The sequence below is a fragment of the Pristiophorus japonicus genome, chromosome 8 (genome assembly GCF_044704955.1).
Source record: "Pristiophorus japonicus isolate sPriJap1 chromosome 8, sPriJap1.hap1, whole genome shotgun sequence".
Taxonomy (NCBI): Eukaryota; Metazoa; Chordata; class Chondrichthyes; family Pristiophoridae; genus Pristiophorus; species Pristiophorus japonicus.
This window is the reverse complement of record NC_091984.1, coordinates 218182028-218208525: the sequence shown is the minus strand read 5'-3', so window position 1 is coordinate 218208525 and position 26498 is coordinate 218182028. Positions and strand designations below refer to the sequence as shown.

The window sequence follows — 26498 nt, the reverse complement described above, 5'->3', positions numbered from 1 at the left end:
ACAATTTTCTCGCTTTTACAAAGGCATTTTCTTGGCTTTTGCCCCAAACACATTCGTTCTCTTTTCGTAGTAAGACATGCAGTGGTTCGAACAGTGTGCTAAGACCCAGTAAGAAATTACCAAAGTAGTTCAGAAACCACCACAGCTCCGTCATGTTCTGTGGCCTCGGTGTGTTCTCGATTGCCTCCGTCTTCGCGTTGGTGGGCCTGATGCCGTCCACCGCAACCCTCCTTCCCAGGAACTCCACTTCAGGCACCAGGAAAACGCACTTCGAGCATTTTAACCTGAGCCCCATGCGGTTGAATCGACTAAGAACCTCCTCCAGGTTCTGCAGATGCTCGACTGTGTTCCGACCTGCGACCAAGATGTCGTCCTGGAGGACCACGGTGTGCGGGATCGACTTCAGTAAGCTTTCCATGTTTTTTCTGGAATATCGCCGCTGCCGATCGGATTCCAAGCGGCCATCTGTTATAAACAAAAAGACCTTTGTGCTTGTTGATGCAGGTGAGGGCCTTCGATGATTCCTCCAGTTCCTGCGTCATGTAGGCTGAAGTCAGATCCAGCTTCATGAACGTCTTTCCTCCCGCCAGCGTTGCAAAGAGGTTGTCGGCCTTTGATAGTGGGTATTGGTTCTGCAGGGAGAAACGGTTGATAGTTACTTCGTAATCGCCACAGATTCTGACGGTGCCGTCTCCCTTGAGGACTGGGGTGATAGGACTGGCCCACTCGTTGAACTCGATCAGGGAAATGATGCCTTCTCTTTGCAGCCGGTCTAGCTCGATCTTTACCTATTCTCTCATCATGTATGTCACTGCTCCTGCCTTGTGATGGATGGGTCGCGCCCCCGGAATTAGGTGGATCTGCACTTTTGCTCCTTGGAATTTCTCGATGCCTGGATGGAACAGCGAAGGAAATTTGTTTAAGACCTGGGCACACGAAGTGTAGTCAGCGGGCAATAGCGCTCGGACGTTGTCCCAGTTCCAGCATATCTTTCCCAGCCAGCTCCTGGCGAGCAGTGTGGGACCATCGCCCGATACCACCCAGAGTGGTAGCTTGTGCACCACTCCATCATAGGAGAACTTTACAGTAGCACTAACAATTACAGGAATCAGTTCTTTCATGTAAGTTCTTAATTTCATGTGAACTGGAGTTAAGACTGGCCTTGAGGGCTTGTTGCACCACAACCTTTCGAAAGTTTTTTTGCCCATGATGGACTGGCTCACGCCCGTGTCCACCTCCATTGACACTGGGAGTCCATTTAGTTCAACATTCAGCATTATCGGGGGACCATTCATGGTGAATGTGTGCACCCCATGTACCTCTGCCTCCTTGATCTGATGCTCTGGTTCATCGTGATCCTCCGTGGATCTGCCCTCCTCTGCAACATGGTGGTTTACAGGTTTAACAGGCTTTGCAGCTCGCCTGCACACTCATTGGAGGTGTCACATTGTCTCACAGCCCTTGCAAACGTACTCTTTGAATCGGCATGAATGGAAATGATGATCACCCCCACAGCACCAACAAGGTGTTAATGACCTTGCATTCATCACCCTTGATGGTGGACTCTGAGACATCTGCGGATGTGTAGCTGCAGGTATATGTGACCTGCCCTGTACGTTACGATTCGAAATCAACATTACTTTGTTCAAAGTACTTGTAGCAGCACTTGTATGCTGAGAGATTTGCTTCTTATTGTCACTGGTGGCAATGAACACCTGGGCTATCGGTCTGGCCTTACTCAAGGTTGGGGTCTCTACAGTCAAAAGTTTGTGAAGTATGGTTTTGTGGCCAATGCAAAGTATGAAAAAGTCTCTGAGCATGTGCTCCAAATGTCCTTCAAATTCGCAATGTCCTGCAAGGCGTCTTAGCTTAGCGACATAACTCACCATTTCTTGGCCTTCAGATCTTTAGTAGGTGTAGAACCGGTACCTCGCCATCAGAACGCTTTCCTTCGGGTTCAAATGTTCTCGGACCAGTGTGCACAAATCGTCGTACGATTTCTCCGTGGGTTTCGCTGGAGTGAGCAGATTCTTCATGAGGCCATACGTTAGTGCCCCTCAGACGGTGAGGCGGATCGCCCTTCATTTGGCAGTGCTCTCTTCCCCATCTAGCTCATTGGCCACGAAGTATCGGTCGAGAAGCTCCACAAAAGTTTCCCAATCATCTTCCTCCGAGAATTTCTCCAGGATGCCCACAGTTCTCTGCATCTTTGGGTTCGCTATCTGTATCTCGTCGCCAGTTGTTGTGTATGGAGAAAGAGTCAGACTGAACACTGTGAGCTCAAAGTAAAGTGTGACCATCGTCTTTTATTGCAAGTCTCCAGACTGCCTCTCCAACCTGTGAAGCCTCCTTAAATACCTGTGCTCCCAAGGGATTATGGGATCCTTTAGGACTCCAGGGGATGAGCCTCTGGTGGCTGTACAGAGTAAATATAAGTATACACATGTGGCTTTGCAGATATCAATCATGAGATGTACCGCAACCGCAAAGGCTACCACTCTCTTAATGTGCAGTTGGTGTGCGACCACGCCCAGCATATCATGATGGTGACTGCCCATTATCCGTGCACCAGTCATAAAGCCTTCATCCTCTGCCAGCTGCTGTCCAATTTTCCAGCCACTATGACGAGCACCAGGGTGGCTGCTCGGAGACAAGGGCTATCCACCACAAGAGTCACTGCCACTTCCCCAGGTGGTGCCTCAGCATGCCCAGCCATCAGTTGGCACACAGATTACATGACAGAAGATGACAGAAGATGAGCTTCCACTGCAGCACTCGGGTTTTGGGTCGCTTCCACTTGCGCTGCAATGGAAGCTGTGACATGTCCCATCACACCCCGCATCATGGTTGTGTCCACAAGTTCTCTAATGGATTGCCCATCGCTTCCATCCTGGAAATCCCCGTGCAATGTTGGAGCCAGACTCCTCCATGTTTCTTGACAGTGACATGAGGCTCTCTGGCAGGCCTGCCATTGCACCAAGCATTTCTGTGTCCATAGCCATCACCCTTGTTCTGAAGGCCGCCCCCTCGAAGTACTCATCTGAGTCCTGTGCAACAGAACTCATTTGCAACCTCGCCCTCCGGGGAACTGGCACCTGCGCTATCTCCTCCCCCTGGCCTGGCTGCAGCCCACTCGTGCCCAGTAACTCACCACACGCCGATCCCGCCCCTATACTACCCTGCAAAGGGCGCGCTGTCCCATTTTCTGAGCTGGTGCCTGGGAGTGTCAGATCGCGGGTCCGAGCCTCTTTTTCTCCATCACTCTCCTCCGCTACTTCTGGCTGAAGAGGTTGGGCTGCTAGCAGTTCTTGAGTATCTGAAAGGAGAAAGGCATAAGGATCGGGTTGTGGTGAGAGGAGGAGGAAAACAAGGCGCCATCAGCAGCTTGTAAGTGAAAACAGATTGTGGGATGATGGGAAAGTGTGATGTGAAAAGGATTAGGTATGAACATACTGTCATCATCAATGGTTTCAGCCCCGGGCAACGGCCTCAGTGACAGCCCCTTCAATTACCTCCATGGGGGTTAGGTTGTGCAGGTGCGCTTGCCCCGCCGCCTGTTTGTTGCTGCTCTCTGATTGTGAGCGACCTTGGCCTGCAAGAAAAAAGGAAGTGTGTCAGTGTGTGTAGTGCTTGGGTAATGTGCCTGTCATGGTTGAATAGCTGGCAGTGTGTGCAAGGTGCGAGATGTGGGTGTGAGGCTTGCAGCAGTGGTAAGTATGTGAGGGTGAGGTGAAGCTTTGATTGCGAGGTATGAGTCATGATTGCTTGAGATTGCTGGTAGGTGAGTGATGGTAGGTGAGCAGTGTGTGAGGCTAATGGTGCAGTTGGTGGGATATGGCATTTGAAGATGCATTCACTCACCTTGACCACTCGAGTAAGGTCATTAAATTTCTTCCGGCAGTGGATCCGGTGCTAGGGGCAACACAGGTGGCACTGACGGCTTCCGCTATTTCCTCCTAATGCCTTCTTACGGTGTGCCTGAAAGGCCTCCTGCTCCCCCCCGCCACTGCATCCCTGCTCCCCCTGCCCCCCACCCCCCCCCCCTCCCCTGCGGGTACAGGATTTGTTTCCTCCTGTACATCCCTCCATCAAGGCCTCCAGTGCTGCATCGGAGAACTCAGGTGCACACTCTCTCCCCTGTTGAGATATATTCATTTGACTAGCACCACCAAGAATGAGGTCCTTTTGATTCAGAGCCCTTCCCCTTTAAGAAGTGCAGAACAGCCTCTGACTTTGCAGGCAACATTTAAATGGAAAACAGACTGCACAGGATATTGAGCCCCCTATTGAGCACTGACCCAACCAATAACGCGTTGAGTGCTAAGCTCTGTGCTCCAATCATTATAATGAGAAAGCAGCACGAATTTTGTGTGCTGCCTGCACTACAGATATGCATCGTGATTCCCCTGCCCGTTTTCTAGCCTAATCGAATGTTGCCCCCCAAAGATTCTACTTGTTCACCAGTCAACTCAGGGCAGACATAAATCACTTGAGACATGATAGTTACCCAATTCTACAGCACATTAACTGGTAGATGCTGCCACTGAGGATCATGATACGGGTCTGTCCATATTCCCCAAGTGGTCAGTTCTCAGTCTCATAAGAATAAGAACATAAGAAATAGGAGCAGGAGTAGGTCATACGGCCCCTCGAGCCTGCTCTGCCATTCAATAAGATCATGGCTGAACTGATCATGGACTCAGCTCCACTTCCCCGCCCACTCCCCATAACCCCTTATTCCCTTATCATTTAAGAAACTGCCTATTTCTGTCTTAAATTTATTCAATGTCCCAGCTTCCACAGCTCTCTGAGGCAGCAAATTCCACAGATTTACAACCCTCTGAGAGAAGAAATTCCTCCTCATCTCTGTTTTAAATGGGCGGTCCCTTATTCTAAGATCATGCCCCCTAATTCTAGTCTCCCCCATCAGTGGAAACATCCTCTCTGCATCCATCTTGTCAAGCCCCCTCATAATCTTATACGTTTCGATAAGATCACCTCTCATTCTTCTGAATTCCAATGAGTAGAGGCCCAACCTACTCAACCTTTCCTCATAAGTCAATCCCCTCATCCCCGGAATCAACCTAGTGAACCTTCGCTGAACTGCCTCCAAAGCAAGTATATCCTTTCGTAAATGTGGAAACCAAAACTGCATGCAGTATTCTAGGTGTGGCCTCACATACCTTATATAGCTGTGGCAAGACTTCCCTGCTTTTATACTCCATCCCCTTTGCAATAAAGGCCAAAATATGATTGGCCTTCCTAATCACTTGCTGTACCTGCATACTATCCTTTTGAGTTTCATGCACAAGTATCCCCAGATCCCGCTGTACTGCAGCACCTTGCGATCTTTCTCCATTTAAATAATAACTTGCTCTTTGATTTTTTTCTGCCAAAGTGCATGATCTCACACTTTCCAACATTATACTCCATCTGCCAAATTTTTGCCCACTCACTTAGCCTGTCTATGTCCTTTTGCAGATTTTTTGTGCCCTCCTCACACATTGCTTTTCCTCTCATCTTTGTATCATCAGCAAACTTGGCTACATTACACTCAATCCCTTCTTCCAAGTTGTTAATATAGATTGTAAATAGTTGGGGTCCCAGCACTGATCCCTGCGGCACCCCACTAGTTACTGGTTGCCAACCTGAGAATGAATAATTTATCCCGACTCTCTGTTCTCTGTTAGTTAGCCAATCCTCTATCCATGCTAATATATTACCCCAACCCCGTGAACTCTTATCTTGTGCAGTAACCTTTAATGTGGCACCTTGTCAAATGCCTTCTGGAAGTCCAAATACACCACATCCACTGGTTCCCCTTTATCCACCCTGTTCGTTATATCCTCGAAGAACTCCAGCAAATTTGTCAAACATGACTTCCCCTTCATGCTGACTCTGCCTGACTGAATTTTGCTTTTCCACATGTCCTGCTGCTGCTTCTTTAGTAATGGACTCCAACATTTTCCCAACCAGAGATGTTAGGCTGACTGGCCTATAGTTTCCTGCTTTTTGTCTGCCTCCTTTTTTAAGTTCATTGGTTCTCTTGCAACAGCTTCTCTTCTCGCCCCGCATCGTTACCTCTGGTGTCCCCCAAAGATATATCCTTGGCCCCCTCCTATTTCTCACCTACATGCTGCTCCTTGGTAACATCATCGGGAAACACAGCATCAGTTTCCACCTGTACGCTGACGACACCCAGCTCTACCTCACTACCACTTCCCTCAACTCCTCCATGGTCTTTAAATTGTCAGACTGATCATCTGACGTCAAGTTCTGGATCAGCAGAAATTTTCTCCAATTGAATATTGGGAAGACCGAAGTCATTGTTTTAGGTCCCCGCCACAAACTCCGTTCCCTCGCCACTGACTCCATCCCTCGCCCCAACTTCTGTCTGAGGCTGAACCAGACTGTTTGCAATCTTGGTGTCATATTTGACCCTGAAATGAGCTGTCGGCCACATATCCGCAGCAAAACTAAGACCGTCTATTTCCACTTCCGTGACATCACCCATCTCCGCTCTTTGCCTCAGCTCATCCACTGCTGAAGTCCTCATCCATGCCTTTGTTACCTCTCGACTTGACTATTCCAATGCACTCCTGGCTGGCTTCCCACATTCTACCCTACGTAAATTAGAGGTGATCCAAAAGTCGGCTACCCATGTCCTAACTCGCTCCAAGTCTCACTCACACATCACCCCTCTGCTCGCTGACCTACATTGGCTTCCGGTTAAACAATGCCTCAATTTCAAAATTCTCATTCCTATTTTCAAATCCCTCCATGGCCTTGCCCCTCCCTATCTCTGTAATCTCCTCTTGCCCCTCCCCGACCCTCCTCCCCCCACCGACATATCTGCGCTCCTCTAATTCTGGCCTCCTGAGCATCCCTGATTATAATCGCTCAACCATTGGTGGCCATGCCTTCTGTTGCCTAGACCCCAAGCTCTGGAGCACCTTGCCTAAACCTCTACACCTCTCTTTGCTCCTTCAAAACGCTCCTCAAAACATACCTCTTTGACCAAGCTTTTGGTCACCTGCGCTAATTTCTACTTATGTGGCTCGCTATCAAATACTCCTGTGAAGCACCTTGGGACGTTTCACTACGTTAAAGGCGCTATATAAATACAAGTTGTGTTGTTGTTTTGATGAAAGATGCCCCTGTAACATTAACCTGCCTTTTGTTTTGCAGATGTTGTACATTTACAGCACTTTGTTTTTATTTCAGATTTTTCAATGTTCTTTGTATCTGTCCTTGTAATTGGATGTTATAGAATCCTAATTTAATAGGACTAAACATTATTCCAAGGATTGTAGTAAAATTGTGGTTTGTTGACATTTTAAAAACCTTCTTTTTCACATTTAAAACTTTTCCTTTAACAGAAGTAATTATTTATCTTTTAAATTCTTCCTTAGAGTGACCATGTTCCTGGATCTAAATGCACATCTGACTTAGATTGTATGGTTGGAGAAATGGAATTGCTTGGAAATGGTACGGTATGAACAGACTAGGGTGAGGGAGGTGGGCGTAAGATTATCACAAATTAGTTGGTTTTTAGAATACTTGTTCTCTGTCTTTAGTGATCTAATCTTCAGTGATGGATTTATTATTGTGTGTAAGAATTAAAAGTAAACTGGCTGTAATTGTAAACCTCTATGTAATGGTAACTTGAATTATATTAGACATATAACCACTTGCCTATAATTAAAATCTGTGAGGAAACTGTAACCCAGACAGCCTGGGGTGAGAGGGAAGTTGAAAAGGGAATCTGTGTGTGAATTAACAAAAGCTGGATATTAGCCAACTGTAAGGATGGGGCACAGAGTGTAGCTAGCTATGTATGAGAAGCAAGGCCAGTTGTGATTGTAACCATGTTGGAATGTTAGAATAAGTGAAAACGGGAGCACTGGTGTCTGTCTGTAAGCTCAAACATGGGCCTCTCACAGGGCCATCAAGGACTCCTAGGGGCCGAAATTGCCCCTCTCCTTAAGGCCTGTTACCACCGCAAATCGGTGGCCACGCTGCGAAGTGAAATGGCTGCGGACGTTTCATGGAATGGCAGCTGATAGCCCGATTGCCCTCCCGAATTTTCCTGGCGGTGCCCCGATACCCCCACCGCTCCGTTGCTGCTGATCCGTGGTAAGCACGTCATCACCGTGCGCACCGTGGGTCTAAGCCCCCCCGACGGCGACATTCTCCCCCGAACATCTTCGGCCCAGCCGGTGGTACCAAACCAAGTTTTTTCCCGGTGGTCCAGTGAGGCTGTCGCCTTCTACAATGGTGGTGCGTCTTCCCTTAAAAGGGGAAGACCTACTGCCGCTACTGCCATGTTTTTTTTTTGTTGGCCGACTGCCATGTCAGCCCAACAATTACGTCCCCGGGTTCAGCCGGGCCGCCAACAGGCAGCCTGGAATCCCCTCTTGGGTGCCAGGCTGCTGGCCCGGCTGAAACCCTCCCTGGCTGCCCAGTTGGCCAAAGTTTTAAAATCGCGGAGGCTCTCCCCTTTAAGTGAAGGGGAGAGCCGTGGTGATGCGGCGCCGCAATGACGTCATCGCAGAGTGACTCCGCACCCTCCCCCAAATTTCCGCCCCTCAGGTGTTGCCACCGTCGCGTATCTGCCTCCCTCGTGTAGTCACCACCCCCATTAAGAGCAACTTCCGGATCCAAGTAAAAAAAAACAACGAAGAGCGGAATTTCGCTCAAGAGGCGACCCGAACCATAGTTGCGGTAAAAATGATTAAAACGGGGTGCGTGCACCCTGTTTCGGGCAGGGGGCAATTTTGGCCCCCTAACCTCTATAGTATGGAGACGTGTTGCCACAACTGCCTCAAATATCAGTCTTGGTGGTCAAAAACAGATGATCTTAAAGGGTGGGGGGCACAGGGGTGTCAGGAGAGGATGTGGAATGAGTTACATAATCATTATATCATTAAACATTATGGACGAAAAATATTCTTTTAGGTTCCTAACTGTTCAATGCAGAGTGGGGAAGTAGGCAAGGAGTCTGTCACTTATTGCAAGTTTCAGGATCTTTACTATAGAATGCTCTGACTGGTATTGTTTATCTTTGTGGACCTGGGAACCGCCCTTCCTTGAGAATCACTCTTTTAATCTACAAAATATTTGTACATCTCTCTCCTCAGGTATTGTCCACCTCTCCTTCATATCTGGCGTCATTACCACTCTCCTTAAAAAAAAACACCTTTAACCACTCTGTCCTCGCAAACTACTGAACCATCTCCTCCTCCCCTTCCTCTTAAAGTCCTTGAATGTACTGTTGCCTCCCAAACCTGTGCCTATCCTTCCCGGCTCTCCACGTTTGAATCCCTCCAATCAGGTCTCCACCCCTGCCATAGTACTGAAATAACCGTTATCAAATTCACAAACAACATCCTATGTAACTGTAAACATGGTAAACTAACCCTCCTCGTCCTTCTCGACCTGCCCTCTGCTTTTAGCATGGTTGGCCACACTATCCTCCTCCATCACCTGTCCTTCATCATCCAGCTGGGTGGGTCTGCACCCGCCTTGTTCCATTCTTATCTATCCAATCTAAACTAGCGAATCACCTGCAATGGCTTTTCTTCCTACTCCCACACTGTTACCTTTGGAGTCCCCTAAGGTTCTATCCTTGACCTCCTCATGTATATATGCTGCCCTCAGCGACATCATCCGAAAACACATTAGGTTCCACATGTACGCTGACGACACCCAGCTCTACCTCAACACCACCTCTCTCAACCCTTCCAGTGTTCTCATTTGTTTGACTAAATATTGGGAAGATCGAAACCATTAGCTTTGGTCAAACTCGGTTCCCTAGCCACTGACTCCATCCCTTTCCCTCGTAAGTGTCTGAGGTTGACCAAACCATTTGCAACCTTAGTGTTGTATTTGACCCTGAGATGGACTTCCGACCACACATCTGCACCAACACCAAGACTGCCTCCTTCCACTTCCGTGACGCTGCCTGACTTCACCCCTACTTCAGCTCATCTGCTGCTGAAACCCTCTATTACCTCTAGATTTGACTATCCCAATTTCCATCCTCTATAAACTTGAGCTCATCCAAAGTCCCATTCACCCATCACCCCAATGCTCACTAACCTACATTAGCTCCCAATCCAACAGCGCCTCAGTTTTAAAATTCTCATGCTTCTTTTCAAATCCTGCAATGGCTTCACCCCTCTCTACCTGCTCCAGCCTTACAAACCTCCGAGATCTCTACGCTCCTCCAATTCTGGCCTCTTGTGCATCCCCTATTTTAATTGTTCCACCATTAGCAGCCGTGCTTTCGGCTGTCTCGGCCCTAAGCTCTAGATTTCCCTCCCTAAACCTCTCTCTGCGTCTCTACCATCCTTTAAAGTTATACCTGAAGCAATGAGCTTCCTCTGCTGATATCAATTTAAGAAATGAGTTTGAATAAACGCTGCTTTAATAAAAAAAATATTAATTTAAAAGTTTGGGTTGTAATCAATAATGCTTACAATGGCTTTCCATGCACAGGAATGAAAACTGGGAGATGTGTAACTTACCACGATTCGATAAAGACATGTGAGGTCTACGCTTGGTGCCCAGTGGAGAATGGACCATCTATAAGGTGGCGCAAAATGCTTGAAAGTTGCTGCTAATTACTAGTCACTGGTGTAGGTGGCAGACTTATTAAAATGGACAACAACAGGAACTCAATGGTAGTTATTCCAGGCACAACCTGAATTTACTCAGCAATGAGCCGCTGGAACTAAGTCGCAGCCAGATGGAATAAAATGGCTGTAACAACTATGCACCAGATGCAATCAAGTCTTGTTCTCATTGATGTCTATTAACACAGTGTTCAAAATGAGTTTGGTGCAAGGCATGGAAGCGTGCAGAATAATACAAGCCTAAATTGACAATAGAGATTAAAATAAACTTTTCCCCGCCGAATATTGGATATACGGACCAGATTCCCAGCTATGTGGTGCCTTTTTGATCAGTCCTACTCCAGGAGCAGTGTGCAGTGGGCTTTACACCTGTCTTGAGTCACGCTAGCTTCAGGTTTCCTGTCCCATTACTCATTCAAGTTGAGCTCCCAGCGGGGAATCTGCCAGTCACTGAGCACTCATTGATTGGGGTATCTGGCAATGCAGCAGCCAAAGTAAAGTGCTGAGATTTCTGCAGGCAGCGGAAATCTTGGGACCTGTTGGGGGAGGGGTAAGTCTATTCAAGTTTGCAGATGACCCAAAGTTAGGAAGCACAGTATGTTGTGTAGGTGGGAACAGGGAGTTACAAAGCTACATAGACAGACTAAGTGAGTAGGCAAAACTTTGGCAGATGGAATTTATTATGGAAACGTGTATGGTTATCCACTTTGGATCCAAGACGGACTATTCAGAATATTTTCTTAATGAGGAGAAACTAGGAACTGCACAGGAGCAAATGAATGTTGGTCTTTATCTCAAGGGTGTTGGAATACAAAAGGGAGGAAGTGATTCTTCAGTTGTATTGGAGTACCAAGTTCAGTTTTGAGCACCAAATCTCTGGAATGATGCATTGGCCTTGGAGAGGGTGCAGCACAAATTCATCACGATGATGCCAGGGCTTAAAGTGTTAAATGATGTGATCAGGTTGTACAAACTTGGTTTGTGTTCCCTTGAGCTTTTTTTACTGAGAAGTTGCCTAAGCTACTTACCAAGTGAACATGTTAATGTATAGTTTGTTCTGTTAGAGAATTTAGTTCCAGGTTCTAAAAGCATGTTTTCTCTCTTCTTTTTCCAGGGACTCTGTACTGCAAATGGCCCAGAATTTCACCATATTCATCAAAAACAGTATTCACTTCCCCAGGTTTGAATTCACAAAGTAAGGTGTGAGTTGTTACTGTGACGTGTATCACAGGCTCTGTATGTTCTGTGTGGTTAGCGATCAGCAGCAGACACTGATCATTTCCTTTGTCAAGAAAGCCACATCTTTCTTGTTAATATGTTCAGAATAACTCCACAAGACTGTGTTGTAAGCTCAAACCATTGTGAGCTTGGTCTCTTTAACATAAAGTGAGGAGGCAGCATGGTGGATTGCCTTTTATACTTGCTTGCCCAAGGTGCACAGGTGACCCTTAGGTCTCCCACAGGTCTGCCCCCTGGTGGCAAGTCTTACACATTGGTGAGGTTTGCATATATAACATCACTCCCCCCCCAAAGTCTTATGTACAAGTTATTTACAGGTTGAGACGATCTGGCGCTCTGCGTTCCCGGGTCGATCGCCTGAGTTGAAGTCCTAGCATGGGTGAGTTGGTTGGATCATTGCTGCACGGCAGCGCGGCTGGTCTGATCAGACTGTCGGGCATGGTGGGTTCATCCTCGTGGTTGATAGCGAGGTCGATTGCTGGTTGGGTATGTGTTGCTGGATCATAGATGGTAAAGTCTTCTTCAAACTGTTCTTGGTTGTCAGTGAATCGCGGTTTGGTCTGATCCAAGTGCTTTCTGCATATTTGCCCATTCAACAGTTTAACAACAAATGCTCTATTCCCCTTCCTGGGCTAAAACAGTACCAGCAATCCATTTGGGACCATGACTGTAATTGAGAACAAACACAGGATCATTAATCTCAGTGTCACGTGATACAGCTGCGCGATCGTGGTACACGTTATGCCGGTGCCGCCGGGTTTCTACGTGATCATTGAGATCTGGGTGGACTAAGGAGATCCTGGTTTTGAGTGCTCTCTTCATTAACAATTCTGCAGGGGGAACTCCGGTGAACGAGTGGGGTGCGTCCGGTAGCCGAGCAGGACCCAAGATAACCGGGTCTGCAAGGAGCCATCCGTTACGTGTTTCAAGCTCTGTTTGATGGTTTGGATTGTCCGTTCCGCTTGCCCATTGGATGTGGGCTTAACTGGGGTAGACCTGACATGCTTATTGCCAATGCGTGTCATGGACTCGTTGAATTCCGAGCTGGTGAAACACAGTCCATTGTCACTAACAAGGACATCGGGCAAACCATGGGTGGCGAACATGGCCCTGAGGCTTTCAATGGTGGCAGTGGACGTACATGATGATATTATTATGCATTCAATCCATTTAGAGTAAGCGTCCACTGCTACCAGAAACATCTTTCCTAGAAAAGGGCCAGCAAAATCTACATGGACCTGGACCACGGTTTCGAGGGCCATGACCACAGGCTCAGTGGGGCCTCCCTGGGTGCATTGCTCAACTGTGAGCAAGTGTTGCATTGGTGTACGCATGACTCCAATTTGGAGTCAATGCCGGGCCACCAAACGTGCGACCTGGTGATAGCCTTCATCATGATTATGCCTGGGTGGGTACTGTGTAGGTTGCGTATAAACGTTTCCCTGCCTTTTTTGGGCAAAACCACATGATTCCCCCATAGGAGACAATCCGATTGGATGGACAATTCATCCTTACGTCGATGGAACGGCTTAATTTCATCTTGCATTTCCCCGGGAACCACTGACCAGCTCCCATTTAAGGATGCAGATTTTCACGAGTGATAGCACAGGGTCTTGGCTAGTCCAGGTCCAGATCTGGTGAGCCGTGACAGGTGACCCATTGCTCTCAAAAGCATCCATTACCAGAAGCAAGTCTGCAGGTTGCGCCATTTCCACCCCGATGGTGGGCAAAGGTAGCCTACTGACAGCATAAGCGCAGTTCTCAGTGCATAGTCTGTGACGGATTACATAGTCATACGCAGACAATGTTAGTGCCCACCTTTGGATGCGGGATGAAGCATTGATGTTGATAACTTTGCTTTTTGAGAGCAGTGAAGTAAGCGGTTTATGGTCGGTTTCGAGCTCGAACCGGAGACCAAATAGGTATTGGTGCATTTTCTTAACCCCGTGTATACATGCTAACGCTCCTTTCTCAACCATACTGTAAGCTCTTTCAGCCTTGGATAAACTTCTGAACGCATATGCAACTGGTTGCAGTTTCCCTGACACATTTGCTTGCTGTAACATACAACCGACCCCGTACGACAATGCATCACAAGCTAGTACTAAACGTTTACATGGGTCAGAAAATATAAGTAACTTGTTAGAGCATAGCAGGTTTCTGGCCTTATTAAAGGCTGTCTCTTGAGATTTACCCCAAACTCAGTCATCACCCTTGCGTAGAAGTAAATGCAAGGGTTCCAGCAAAGTGCTCAACCCTGGTAGAAAGTAACCAAAATAGTTGAGGAGTCCCAGGAACGAACGCAGCTCCATCACATTCTGTGGTCTGGGTGTATTCTTGGAGTCTTGGAGTCCGTGGGTCTGATGCCGTCCGCCGCAATCTTTCTCCCCAGAAATTCGACCTCTGGCGCCAGCCTGAGTCCCATTCTATCCAGTCGCTTTAGAACCTCTTCCAGGTTCTGCAAGTGTTCGGTGGTGTTGTGGCCAGTGATCAAGATGTTGTCTTAGAACACCACAGTGCATGGAACCGATTTCAGCAGACTCTCCATGTTCCTCTGGAAGATGGCTGCAGCCGAGCGAATCCCAAAGGGAAATTTGTGGTACACTAACAGTCCTTTGTGCATGTTGATGCACGTCAATTTCTTTGACGGTTCAGCCAGCTCTTGTGTCATGTAAGCAGAGGTTAGATCTAGCTTGGTAAACGACTTTCCCCCTGCTAGCGTTGCGAATGGGTCCTCCGCTTTAGATAGTGGGTACTGGCCCTGTAACGAGACTCGGTTGATCGTTACCTTGTAGTCCCTGCAGATTCTGACCGTCCCATCGCTCTTTAGCACCGGCAAGATTGGACTGGCCCACTCGTTGAACTCAACTGGCGATATAATTCCCTCTTGTTAATTAGCAATCTCGTTGTGCAAGGCTCTTTGGGGAAGAGTGACCATAATATGGTAGAATTCTGCATTAGGATGGAGAATGAAACAGTTAATTCAGAGACCATTGTCCAGAACTTAAAGAAGGGTAACTTTGAAGGTATGAGGTGTGAATTGGCTAGGATTGATTGGCGAATGATACTTGAGGGGTTGACTGTGGATGGGCAATGGCAGACATTTAGAGACCGCATGGATGAACTACAACAATTGTACATTCCTGTCTGGCATAAAAATAAAAAAGCAAAGGTGGCTCAACCGTGGCTATCAAGGGAAATCAGGGATAGTATTAAAGCCAAGGAAGTGGCATACAAATTGGCCAGAAATAGCAGCGAACCCGGAGACTGGGAGAAATTTAGAACTCAGCAGAGGAGGACAAAGGGTTTGATTAGGGCAGGGAAAATGGAGTACGAGAAGAAGCTTGCAGGGAACATTAAGACGGATTGCAAAAGTTTCTATAGATATGTAAAGAGAAAAAGGTTAGTAAAGACAAATGTAGGTCCCCTGCAGTCAGAATCAGGGGAAGTCATAAAAGGGAACAAAGAAATGGCGGACCAATTGAACAAGTACTTTGGTTCGGTATTCACTAAGGAGGACACGAACAACATTCCGGATATAAGAAGGGTCAGAGGGTCTAGTAAGGAGGAGGAACTGAGGGAAATCCTTATTAGTCGGGAAATTGTGTTGGGGAAATTGATGGGATTGAAGGCCGATAAATCTCCAGGGCCTGATGGACTGCATCCCAGAGTACTTAAGGAGGTGACCTTGGAAATAGCGGATGCATTGACAGTCATTTTCCAACATTCCATTGACTCTAGATCAGTTCCTATCGAGTGGAGGGTAGCCAATGTAATCCCACTTTTTAAAAAAGGAGGGAGAGAGAAAACAGGGAATTATAGACCAGTCAGCCTGACATCGGTAGTGGGTAAGATGATGGAATCAATTATTAAGGATGTCATAGCAGCGCATTTGGAAAGAGGTGACATGATAGGTCCAAGTCAGCATGGATTTGTGAAAGGGAAATCATGCTTGACAAATCTTCTGGAATTTTTTGAGGATGTTTCCAGTAGAGTGGACAAGGGAGAACCATTTGATGTGGTATATTTGGACTTTTAGAAGGCTTTCGACAAGGTTCCACACAAGAGATTAATGTGCAAAGTTAAAGCACATGGGATTGGGGGTAGTGTGCTGACATGGATTGAGAAATGGTTGTCAGACAGGAAGCAAAGAGTAGGATTAAATGGGTACTTTTCATAATGGCAGGCGGTGACTAGTGGGGTACCGAACGACTGAATCAACTGGGCTTGTATTCACTGGAGTTCAGAAGAATGAGAGGGGACCTTATAGAAACGTTTAAAATTCTGATGGGTTTAGACAGGTTAGATGCAGGAAGAATGTTCCCAATGTTGGGGAAGTCCAGAACCAGGGGTCACAGTCTAAGGAAAAGGGGTAAGCCATTTAGGACCGAGATGAGGAGAATCTTCTTCACCCAGAGAGTGGTGAACCTGTGGAATTCTCTACCACAGAAAGTTGTTGTGGCCAACTCACTAAATATATTCAAAAAGAAGTTAAATGTAATCCTTACTACTAAGGGGATCAAGGGGTATGGCAAGAAAGCAGGAATGGGGTACTGAAGTTGCATGTTCAGCCATGAACTCATTGAATGGCGGTGCAGGCTCGAAGGGCCGAATGGCCTACTCCTGCACCTATTTTCTATGTTTCTATGTTTCTATGTTGAAGTCTGTCCAGCTCGATCTCAACTTTCTCTCGCATCATATATGGGACTGCTCGGGCCTTGTGATGAACGGGTCATGCCCCAGGAACAAGATGGATCTGCACCTTGGCGCCTGTGAAGTTGCCGATGCCTGGCTCAAATAACACCGGGAATTTGTTTAGCATCTGGACACACGAGGCTTCATCCACCGAAGACAGTGCTTTGATGTCGTCCCAGTTCCTACAGATCTTTCCAAGCCAGCTTCTGCCGAGCACCATTGGGCTATCGCCTGGTACAATCCATAGTGGTAAATCATGCACCATTCCGTCGTAAGATACTTTCACGCCGCACTTCTGATAACAGGTATGAGTTCTTTGGTGTAATTGCGCAGCGTTGTGTGAATCGGGCTCAGTTTTGGCTTCTGTGCCTTGTTGCCCCACAGTTTCTCAAAAGCCTTCTGGCTCATGATTGATTGACTCGCCCCCGCGTCCAATTCCATGGAGACTGGAATTCCGTTAAGTTTAATTTTTAACATTATTGGAGGGCTTTTGGTGGTGAAGGTGTGTACCCCATACACTTCCTCTTCATCCTCAGGTTGAGTTACCTGTTCAGCGTGATCCGCGTTGGATCGGTCGTCCTCTGCTGACTCTGCCACATGGTGAGTCAGAGGTCATTTGAACATTCGCTGGAAGTGCCCCATTGTTCCACAGCCCTTGCACACGTAGTGCTTGAATCGACATTGATGGGCTCTATGACTGCCCCCGCAGTGCCAACATGGTGTTAATGGATACGCAGTCACACCCCGGCCTCTGAGTCACCCTAGGCCTGGCCTCTGCGGTCGTGTAGGCCCTGCCATGTACAGTTCTGCCTGCTGAAGGCATTATTTTATGCACAGTACCTTGCCGGTCAGCTTCGATGCTATGAAGATATCTGTTTCGTGTTATCGCTCGTGGATATGAAAGCCTGGGCTATCGTGATGGCCTTGCTCAGATATAGGGATTCGGCAGACAGCAGTTTGCGAAGAATGACCTCGTGGCCGATTCCAAGCATGAAAAAGTCCCGCAACATTTCCCTCAAAGATCCAACAAATTCGCACTGCTCCGCATCTTAGGTCGGCGACAAAACTCGCCCTGTTCTGGCCCTCGGAACAATGGTGCATGTAAAAGCGATACCTGGCCATTAGGATGCTCTCCTTCAGCTTGAGGTGTTCCCGAACCAGCGTGCACAGTTCTGTGTAAGTCTTGTCCGTTGGTTTGACCGGTGCCAGCAGATTTTTGATGAGGTTATATATCGAAGATCCACATATGATGAGGAGAATCGCCCTGCACTTGACCACCGTCTCCGCCGTGTCCGGCTCATTAGCCATGAAGTACTGGTCGCGGCACTCAACAAAGGCTTCCCAATCATCACCCTCAACAAATCTCTCAAAAATACCAACAGAGCCATTACCGCGTGAAAGTTTGTGATCTGTAACTTGTCGCCAATTATTATGTTCAGAATAACTCCACAGGACTGTGTTGTAAGCTCAAACCATTGTGATCTTGGTCTCTTTAATATAACTCCAAAGTGAGGAGGCAGCATGGTGGATTGCCTTTTATACTTGCTTGCCCAGGGTGCACAGGTGACCCTTAGGTCTCCCACAGGTGTGCCCCCTGGTGGCAAGTCTTACACATTGGTGAGGTTTGCATACATAACACTTGTTGTTCAACAAGAGTATACAGCAAACGCACATTCACCATGTTGATTTTTATGGGGAATCACTGAGGGGATATACACATATCTAGGGGACTTCACTGAGGATTGCATACCTCACTGCAGAGGCATCACTGAAAGCTTTGTGCATGTGTGTGTCATCACTGAGGAATATCACTGGGAATTTCCTCCAGGGTTCTCCTGATTCGCTACCATAACTTCACCGGAAGATCAGCTTAAGGATCTATCTGGAGTTTCCGCTGATCTTCCACTGAAGTTACAGTGGATGATCAGGAGAATCCCTCAGGAAATTTCCAGTGTATTCATGGACATCACTGAGCATTATATACATATGTAGGGGTATGACTGAGGGTTATATACCTGTTTGGAGGCATCTCTGAGATTTATGTATGGGTATTGCAGACACCTTTGAAAGTATGTAGTTGAAAAAAGGATATTACTGAGAGTTACATATATGTATTGGCATTACTGAAAGTTATATACAAGTGCAAGGAACATTAGTGTGGGCTATATATGTATGTATAAGGAACACCACGGAGAGTGTATATGCTTTTTCTCCTTGCACATTTTCTTCTCCCTCTCCTCCTGAGGATACTGTCCCTTTGCTGTTTTTACCATTCCAATGGGCACCTGTCACCCTCTGGTATCAAGTGCAACTGGCCATCCATAACATGTGAGCCCAGATAATATGTTGGGAGGCTACTGGACTGCAGGCCATCATTGCTACGCTCAATTATATCCTCACCAGATGTCTAACCTGCACTTACTGATCAGGGGCAAAATCTCTGTCCAATTTTCCACACCCGAACCCAAGGGTATTTGAGCCAGTTGTAAAACTACAGCTGTCTCAGCTGTGACCGAGCTAACTCAGTAAAGGTTATTGGATCACATCTGAGATCTTTCTGGTCTGTATGGCTCAGCTATTCACTGCTGTAATTGTCTAAGCAATCAGAGGAGCTGTACTATATCTACACACTAGTCAATGCTTTGGTGATGCACATGATTAGTCTGCTAAAATGGTCTCCCTCTTAACTCTGTGTTGTCTCTCTGCTAACGGAAGCTCCCAACATTCCACGATATTGGCTTTCTACGGGTCAGGTGAAGATTCTGCCATTACAAGGCATATCAAAAACTCCCGGAAATAGTGGAGATCCAGACAACTGGTTGTTGACCATTTTCTGGTGTTTCTGCCTATTTCCCATTAGAGTTACAGTGGGAGGATGGTGGAATAGCCATGGATCTTCAAGCCCATCGAGCCCAAGCCCAGATTTTCGGGAGAGACTGAGGTAGAAACTTTAATGTTGGTATTAAAAGACAAAAAGACTATTCAATGGATAACATGGGAATATGTAATTTATGTGATTTTCTTTCCTTTTGTTCAAACCTTCATGTCAGACATTAAAAATTATAGTTAGAGGTAAAAATGGTGGATAACATTTATTTCAGAAAGCATTTTCAGTATTTTATGAGGAAAGGATAGACACGAGTACCTTGTAAGGTGTCACTGAAACAGTGGATGCTCTGTGACACCTTTCACATTGAAAATCCTATCACAGCACCACGCACAGCTGCAACAACTTGCATTTATATGTCGAAAAACAAACCCAAATTGTTTCATAGAACAAGGATACAAAGCCAAAGATGAAGCTATTAGGAGCTTGGTCAGAGAAATGGGATTTAAGAAGGATTTTAAAGGAGAAGGAGCTGGAGGGTGTTTGAGAGGGAGTTACAGTGCATGTCACTGAAGGTATGGCCACCAACGGTGTGAAGGGAGGCGCCAGGCGGGGGCAGAGCTACACAAGAGGCCACAGTCACAGGAGGTGGGGGGGTGCTTATAGATAGGGGAGGGAAAGGTCATGCAAGGAGTTAAGCATTAGAAGTAGAATTTTAAACTTCAGATATTGAGTGACTGGAAGCCACTCGAGGACATTAAGGGGGATAGATGGCTGCATACGACTTGCTGCGGGATAAATATAGGAACATAGGTAACAGGAATAGGCCATTCAAACCCTAAACCTGTTCTGACATTCAATTAGATTATGGCTGATTTGTACCTCAAATCTATTTACCCGCATTGCTCCATATCCCTTTTTATCCTTACCTAACAAAAACCTAGCGATCTCAGCCTTGAAAAATTCAATTGACCCAGCATCCACACCCTTTTGGGGGAAGAGAGCTCCAATTTCCATTACCCTATGTGGGGAAAAACTGCTTCCTGAATGCACGCCTTCATAGCCCACCTCGATGTGTAAGATTATGCCCTCTTGTTCTGGAATCCCCACAAGATAAATTATTAAATCCAGTTATCATTTTATAGAGCTCAATCATAGCATCCCCTATCAATCTAAACTCAAGGAAATACAAACCAATTTTATGTAATGTTTATGTAATGTGTCCTCAAAATATAGCCCTTTAAACCTTGGGCATTATTCTGATAAATCTCTGCTGTACACCCTCCAAGGCCAATGTATCTTTCCTGACGTTTGGTGCACAAAACTGATTATAGTACTCCAGATGTGTTTGACCAAGGCTCTGTACAATTGAAGCTTTAGTGAGTCTCTCCCTCTGTCCCCGATTCTTCAGCGAGTCTCTTCCTCTCATAGAATGGTTACAGCACGGAAGGCGGCCATTTGGCCCGACTCCCAGCTAGTCCTACTCCCCTGCCCTATCTTCATAGCCCTGCAATCTTTTTTCCTTCACATATTTATCCAATTCCCTTTTGAAAAATAAAGTTGAATCTGCCTCCACCACCCTTTCAAGCAGTGCATTCCAGATCCTAACCACTCGCCGCGTAAAAAAGTGTTTTCTTGCGTCGCCTTTGGTTCTTTTGCCAATCACCTTAAATCTGTGTCCTCTGGTTCTCGACCCTTCTACCAATGGAAACAGTTTCTCTCAATCTACTCTGTCCAGACCCCTCATGATTTTGAACACCTCTAGCAAATCTCCCCTCAATTTGCTCTGCTCCAAGGAGAACCACCCCAGCTTCTCCAGTCTATCCACGTAACTGAATTAATATATTTAAGGCGAAGATAGATAGATTTTGGAGCGATAAGAGAGTAAAGAGTTATGGGGAGTGGGCAGGGAAGTGGAGCTGAGTCCATAATCAATTCAGCCATGATCTTATTGAATGGCGGAGCAGGCTCGAGAGGCCAAATGGCATACACCTGCTCCTATTTCTTATGTTCTTTGCCGTGTCGGAGTTCCAAGTAGAGCACCTGCTTTGGCAGTCTTGTGTCGGGCATGCGAACAATGTGGCCTGCCCAACGGAACTGGTTGAGTGTGCTCAGTGCTTCGATGCTGGGGATGTTGGCCTGATCGAGAACACTGATGTTGGAGTGTCTATCCTCCCAGGGGATTTGCAGGATCTTGCAGAGACATCTTTGGTGGTATTTCCCCAGCGATTTGAGGTATCTACTGTATATGGACCACGTCTCTGAGCCATACAGGAGGGTAGGTATCACTACAGCCCTGTCGACCATATGCTTGGTGCCAGATTTGAGGGCCTGATCTTCGAACACTCTCTACCTCAGGCGACCGAAGGCTGTACTGGCACACTGGAGGTGGTGTTGAATCTCGTTGTCGATGCAGCCACTTCTTTTAAGATCCTAAGATGTAAGCCATCAGGTCCAGGGGACTTGTCTGCCTCCCTCCCTATAGCCCCTTGATTATCCACTATTGGGATGTTTTTAGTGTCTTCTACCGTGAAGACCGATACAAAATATTTGTTCAATGTCTCTGCCATTTCCTTGTTCCCCATTATTAATTGCCCTTCTCATCCTATAAGGGACCTACATTTACTTTAGCCACTCTTTTCCTTTTTATATACCTGTAGAAACTCTTACTATCTGTTTTTATAGTTCGTGCTAGTTTACTTTCTTAATCTAGCTTCCCTCTCTATTATTTTTTTAGTCGTTCTTTGCTGGCTTTTAAAGGTTTCCCAATCCTCTGGCCTCCCACTAGTCTTGGCCTCATTGTATGTCGTTGTTTTTAATTTGATACCATTCTCGTAACTCTGTCCCTGATCTTTCAGTGAGTCTCTCCCTCTGTCCCTGATTCTATAGGTATTGGAGGAAAAGATGAACTCTTTTATAATGCGGTCTCCTGTAAGAGCAGGATGACATAGGTGTTTGCATGTCCAACATATCAAATGTCCTATGCTTTAGATAGAGAATATCATTGTGTAAACTGGAGTTAATAAATCAGATTTTGTTTAATTTAACAATTTATTTATTTTTCAATAATCTAGAAAGCTTCACTTTTAAAATAAGGAATAATTGATATTTTATTAAAAGATAGAAAGTTATTAGGTTATATTTTGCACAAATAACAATTTTGATATTATGTAAAAGAATGCTCAATTTATTTTCATTTATTGAGCAGACTAACTTTTTAAAATACTATCAGGATTGTTGACAGTAAGCAATACCTCAATTCTGATTCTGTCATGTTATCTATTCTTTATAATTTCTGACATTTTTATTCTCAGAGGAAACATTCAGGAAAATAGAGAACCAGGTTATTTGAGAAGCTGCACGTTTGATGAGGACACTAACCTCTATTGTCCCATTTTCCCATTGAGCTTCATTATTGAGAAAGCAGGAGAGACTTTCGATAACCTCAGCAAAATGGTACAGCTATTTATGTTAATTGTTCTATAAACTTAGTTACTATGGGCCCAAGTTTCCACACGATAAAAAACGGGTGCCCCTCCGAGCTGGGCGCCCGTTTTTCGCGCCTAAAACGGCGCCTAAAAAAAAAAATCGCGATTCCGGAGCGTTCTGCAGCTCCTTGTCTGCCTGGCGCAGCGCCCAGGGGGGGCGGAGCCTACACTCGCGCCGATTTTGTAAGTGGGAGGGGGCGGGTACTATTTAAATTAGTTTTTTTCCTGCTGGCAACGCTGCGCGTGCGCATTGGAGCGTTCGCGTATGCTCAGTGTGAAAATAACATTGGCACTCAGCCATTTTTGTAGTTCTTCGTAGCTGTTTAATTTTTGAATGTTTTTAAATTAAAAGCACATTGCCATCAGCACATCAGCACTTGCAGCCTTCTCACTGTCTCCTCCCCTCCCCCCCCCGCCCCGCGGGAAGAACGGGCGCCTCCCACCCCCCCCGCGGGAAGAACGGGCGCCTCAGGCTGACTGCAGAATTCTCCGTGCCTGAAGCACTTTCACACAGGTAGGAAGATGGTTTATTTAATCTTTTCTTTGCTTATAAATGTTTATTCAGGTTGGATTTATTTGTATAATATTTGTAGAAGTATAAATAAGGATTTATTGTAGAATTTAATGACTTCCCTTCCCCCACCCTCCCCCCCCCCCCCACCTCGTTCTGGAAGCCTAATTTGTAACCTGCGCCTGATTTTTTAATGTGTAGACAAGGCTTTTTCAGTTCTACAAAAATCTTCACTTGCTCCATTCTACTTTAGTTTGGAGTACGTTTTCACTGTGGAAACTTTGAAATCAGGCGTCAGTGGCCGGACACGCCCCCTTTTGAAGAAAAATTCTGTTCCAAAGTAGAACTGTTCTACCTGACTAGAACTGCAGAAAAAAAAAATGTGGAGAATTGCGATTTCTAAGATAGTCCGTTCTCCACCAGTTGCTCCTAAAAATCAGGCGCAAATCATGTGGAAACTTGGGACCCAAAAGTGTAATTTCTCTCTGTGACTTCACACTCATTAACTCTAAAGCACATTACAACAGGTTAGAACTGAGAATATTCTTCATATGACACCTTTGTATATTTGAAAAAAGACTTGCATTTATGTCAGCCTTATTGAGTTTCTTAAAAACAATACAAAATGCTAACACCATGTAATAACAGCTTAATTTGAAATGCAAACACAATAGCCACTTTGCATTCAGCAGGATTCCACAAACAGTAATAAGATGAATGACCAGTTAATTGTTTTGTGATACAGCAGAGAAACAGGCCATTCGTCCAACAGGCCCATGCCGGTGTGTATGTTCCACCCGAACTTCCTACCACCCTTCTTCATCAAACCCGATTAACCTATGGTGGTGGCGAAAGGCGCTAAATAAATCCAAGTCTTTCTTTTATCCTTCTATTCCTTTCTCTCATTTATTTATCTAGCTTTCTCTTAAATGCCTCTATACTAGTCTTCTCAACTATTCCGTGGTAGCGAGTGCCACATTCTAATCACTCTCCAGGTAAGAGGTTTCTCCTGAATTCCCTATTTGATTTATAAGTAACTATCTTATATTTCTGGCCCCTAGTTCTGTCTCGCCCGCAAGTGGAAGCATCTTCTCTACGTCTACCCTATCAAACCCTTTCATAATCTTAAAGACCTCTATCAGGTAATTCCTCAGTCTTCTCTTTTCTGGAGAGAAGAACCCCAGCCTGCTCCATCTTACCTGATAGGTATAACCTCTCAGTTGTGGTATCATTCTAGTAAATCTTTTTTGCACCTTCTCCAGTGCCTCTATATCCTTTTTATAATATCGAGATCAGAACTGTTCATGGACTCGGAATCCTCCTCGTTCACCATCTCCAAACCACTCCATGGCTTTTCTCTCTACATCTGCAAGGTTTTCTACTCATATACATTAAAAGAATGAATGTTAGGGGTTCCTCCTTCGCTTTGTGCGCCTGCGTTCCCTCCTCCAATTGGCGAGCTTTCTGGTGCCGGGTGCTTATCATGCTGGAAACTTGCCTCCATTGTGCAAATGAACCTGATCCCACAAATAGGTGCAGGGTCAACACATTACATGTTGGGTGTGTGCTCTTCTAACAATGCCACACTTCTATTGTGTCCCTAACACAGATGAGACTGCACACAGGGAGGTTAAAGTAACAGTGACCTCAGTCTTTAATAAGACACTCCTGAGTGAGGAACAGGCCTTAGGGGCTGGCTTATGTGCAGTGCTCCCAAGCGATGCTAGGATCCCTTGGGACTTCAGGGGATGAGCTCCCTGGTGGCGGAACATGGGAGTGCATGCTTTACAGATAAACAATATCACTGCCCCCCCCCCCAAAGTCAAAGTGAAAACTATTTACAAGGTGAGGCAGTCGGGAGCCTTTCCTTCCCTGGTGGACCGCCTCGGTACAGATGTCTGTTCTGGTGTGTTGGCTGTGCCATCACTGGGCTGGCGTGTTGTTGGCCCTGCAGGGCTGCTCTGCTGGGTGAGCCTGGCCTTGCTGGGCTGTTGGGCGTGATGGGTTCGATTTCCTGGTCCGGCGTGGTGTTGTTGATCCTTTGGGTGTGTGTTGTGGGCTCGAAAAAGGTGGTGTCTGCTGTGGGTTGTTCAGGGCAGTCTGTGAACCGCAGCCTCGTTTCGTCCAGGTGCTTTCTGCAAATTTGTCCATTGTCTAGTTTGACTACAAACACCCTACTCCCTTCTTTAGCTATCACCGTGCCTGCGATCCACTTGGAACCATGTCCACAGTTTAGCACATACACAGGGTCATTCAGATCAATTTCCTGTGATACAGTGGCGTGACCATCATTTACATTTTGTTGCTGCCGCCTGCTCTCTACCTGATCATGCAGGTTGGGGTGAACCAGCGAGAGTCTGGTTTTAAGTGTCCTTTTCATGAGTAGCTCAGCCAGGGGCACCCGTGAGCGAGTGGGGTCTCGTGCGATAGCTGAACAGTACTCGGGACAGGCGGGTTTGGGGTAAGCCTTCTATGACTCGTTTAAGGCTCTGTTTGATTATTTGTACTGCCCGCTCTGCCTGCCCATTGGAGGTTGGTTTAAACAGGGCCGAGGTGACATGTTTGATCACATTGCGGGTCATGAATTCTTAAATTCGGCACTGGTGAAACATGGCCCGTTGTCACTGACCAGTATGTCAGGCAGGCCATGGGTGGCAAACATGGCCCTCAGGCTTTCAATGGTGGCAGTGGCAGTGCTTCCCAACATTATTTCACATTAAATTCATTTTGAAAAAGCATCCACCACCACCAGGAACATTTTACCGAGAAACGGGCCCGCATAGTCGACATGGATCCTTGACCATGGTTTGGAGGGCCAGAACCACAAACTTAATGGTGCCTCTCTGGGCGTATTGCTCAACTGAGCACACATGCGGCATTGCTGTACACAGTATTCTAAGTCAGAGTCGATACCGAGCCACCACACGTGGGATCTGGCTATCGCTTTCATCATTACTATGTGTGCTGTGGAGATCCGAGATGAACGTCTCCCTGCCCTTTTTTGGTAGCACTAGGCGGTTACCCCACAACAGGCAGTCTGCCTGAATGGACAGCTCTTGCATTTCAACGGAGATGCTGGCCCAGCTCCCATGCAGTACACA

The 26498-nt window shown here is 46.4% G+C and overlaps 1 protein-coding gene across 1 annotated transcript in view; it reads left to right on the top strand.

Annotated features, from left to right (window-relative positions):
* p2rx2 (purinergic receptor P2X, ligand-gated ion channel, 2) overlaps window positions 1-26498 on the top strand; it is a 99138-nt gene that overhangs the window by 45463 nt on the left and 27177 nt on the right. The window contains exons 4-7 of the mRNA XM_070886376.1: window positions 7413-7488; window positions 10501-10594; window positions 11752-11832; window positions 22713-22854. Of these exons, the coding sequence (XP_070742477.1) occupies window positions 7413-7488; window positions 10501-10594; window positions 11752-11832; window positions 22713-22854 (393 nt within the window). The remainder of the gene's footprint in view (window positions 1-7412; window positions 7489-10500; window positions 10595-11751; window positions 11833-22712; window positions 22855-26498) is intronic.